We start from the raw sequence: 1,778 nt of genomic DNA, 5'->3' as shown, positions 1-1,778 counted from the left end.
AATAAAATAATTTAAATTATATTCACACAATACTATTCAATTCTACCTGCACCACTGTTCCATGTGTCTTCATTGTACAAAAAATCTCCTCCTAATTAGTTGGTATGTTGAGGTAAGATGGACGGAATGTGATCCACAAATGAAGCTGGGAAGTGTCCATACTTTCTATTACTCTCTCCATATAACCAGTCATCATTTATTCTGCTTATAACATACACAGATGCCCCTTCCTGCAAAATTGAACAATATAGATTAGAGCACACGCCGAAGCCAAAAGTTCCTATACTTATGCAAGACCTGCTGCTTCAGACCAAGTGGACAGTGGCCACAATGGAGTGCTGGAACATTATGTACCAGAAAGGAAAAACTCCTTGCCTTCTGTGGCAAAACTAAGATATAGAAACCAGTCGGCTTATACCAAGTAAAGTTACAAATGCTGAATTTAGCATCGAACAGATTGCTCTAGATGCAAAGCTCTAAACTTGTATTTGGGGGGTACTTGTTTCATAATCTTGCTGGGACACTGGTCACCTTGATTGATGATTTTTGTGGTTTTCCTCAGACCTTCCAGACAATGGTAGGATAGTACCTCAATAAAGATATGACTGCTTCCTTCAAAATCTCTTCCAATTAACATCCTATGTTCCACTGCTCTACAGTGTAAGATACTAGTGCCAGCTTTGCTAAATAACCCCTCCATTTTCATTTAAGATTTTCCTCAGTTCGGGATTAAAGTCCAGTATTCCAAAAAGAAAAAGAAGCCATATCTGGGGGTTTCCCTGTACCTGTACTACTACTACTACTACTACTACTACCACCACCACTACCGCTGCCACCGCCGCCGCCGCTGCTGCTGCTACCACTACCACTACTACTACTACTATTTTTCTAACTGGCCACAGTGCTGTTAAAGGCTATGCTTTCCTCTTATTTAGTCATCTTGCACTTCACTTCTTCCAACATCAATCTGGCCACCTGGTTGTCAAGGGTTCTGTCCACAGTCGCCGTTGAGTCCCAGGCAGTGCTGAAGTGTTTGTAGTCTTCTGGTAGAATCGTTGTTATTTTTGTCATGGTCATGTTTTCATCAACGTTTGGGTTCAGTTGACGAAGCTTGAAGGCAATGTTCTGCACATGACTTATATTCGTCATAATATCCTTAGTTTTGTCATACTTGAAGGTGTATAAGTCTTGTACCAGAAGGCACTTCTGTTGAGAGGTGTCTCGCTGATAAATTTGTTTCAAGGTGTCGTACATTTCTTTCGCGGTTGTGCATGTCACAATGTGGGTCTTCTCTATCCTTCTCACTATGTAGTATTGGCACTTTGCATCTCGCATCTTCCATTTCCTTGTATTTTCTTTGTCTCTTCCTTGGTCACTTAACAAGTCGCTGCCATCAACGATGTTTATCAGTTCTTCTGCACGCATCAGAATCTTGATTTCAAAATCCCACAGTGGAAATGAGTCAGCGTCCTTCAGTTTTGGCAGATGCATTATCTCGTCTCTCTGTGGCTGCCATTTTTCGTTTTTTTGTGTACGTATGCATGTGTGAGCAAATCTGGGCCAATAACCTGTTGATTTTCTTTGTATCGTACTTATATATATCACTTAACAGCCATACTGTATGAGAAGAACTTTTATCATAACATAAAACAAAAGCAAATGAATGTCGATCACTCTTACCAACGTGAACATTTCTACATTACTAATTCTCAACAGTTACATATTGGATAGATACAACATAAATTCATGACTAATTAAAGATAATAATAATAATAACA

The 1,778-nt window shown here is 39.5% G+C and overlaps 1 protein-coding gene across 1 annotated transcript; it reads right to left on the bottom strand.

Annotated features, from left to right (window-relative positions):
- Positions 1 to 927: 927 nt before the first annotated feature.
- Positions 928 to 1,491, bottom strand: LOC111863207. The gene has a single exon (XM_023849306.1). The coding sequence runs from the start codon at positions 1,489 to 1,491 to the stop codon at positions 928 to 930; it is 564 nt and encodes a 187-aa protein (XP_023705074.1).
- Between the last annotated feature and the right edge of the window lie 287 nt (positions 1,492 to 1,778).

The sequence above is a fragment of the Cryptotermes secundus genome, unplaced genomic scaffold, assembly GCF_002891405.2.
Source record: "Cryptotermes secundus unplaced genomic scaffold, Csec_1.0 scaffold586, whole genome shotgun sequence".
Classification (NCBI taxonomy): Eukaryota; Metazoa; Arthropoda; class Insecta; order Blattodea; family Kalotermitidae; genus Cryptotermes; species Cryptotermes secundus.
The sequence above is the reverse complement of the archived record's forward strand: the minus strand, read 5'-3'. Positions and strand labels throughout refer to the sequence as shown.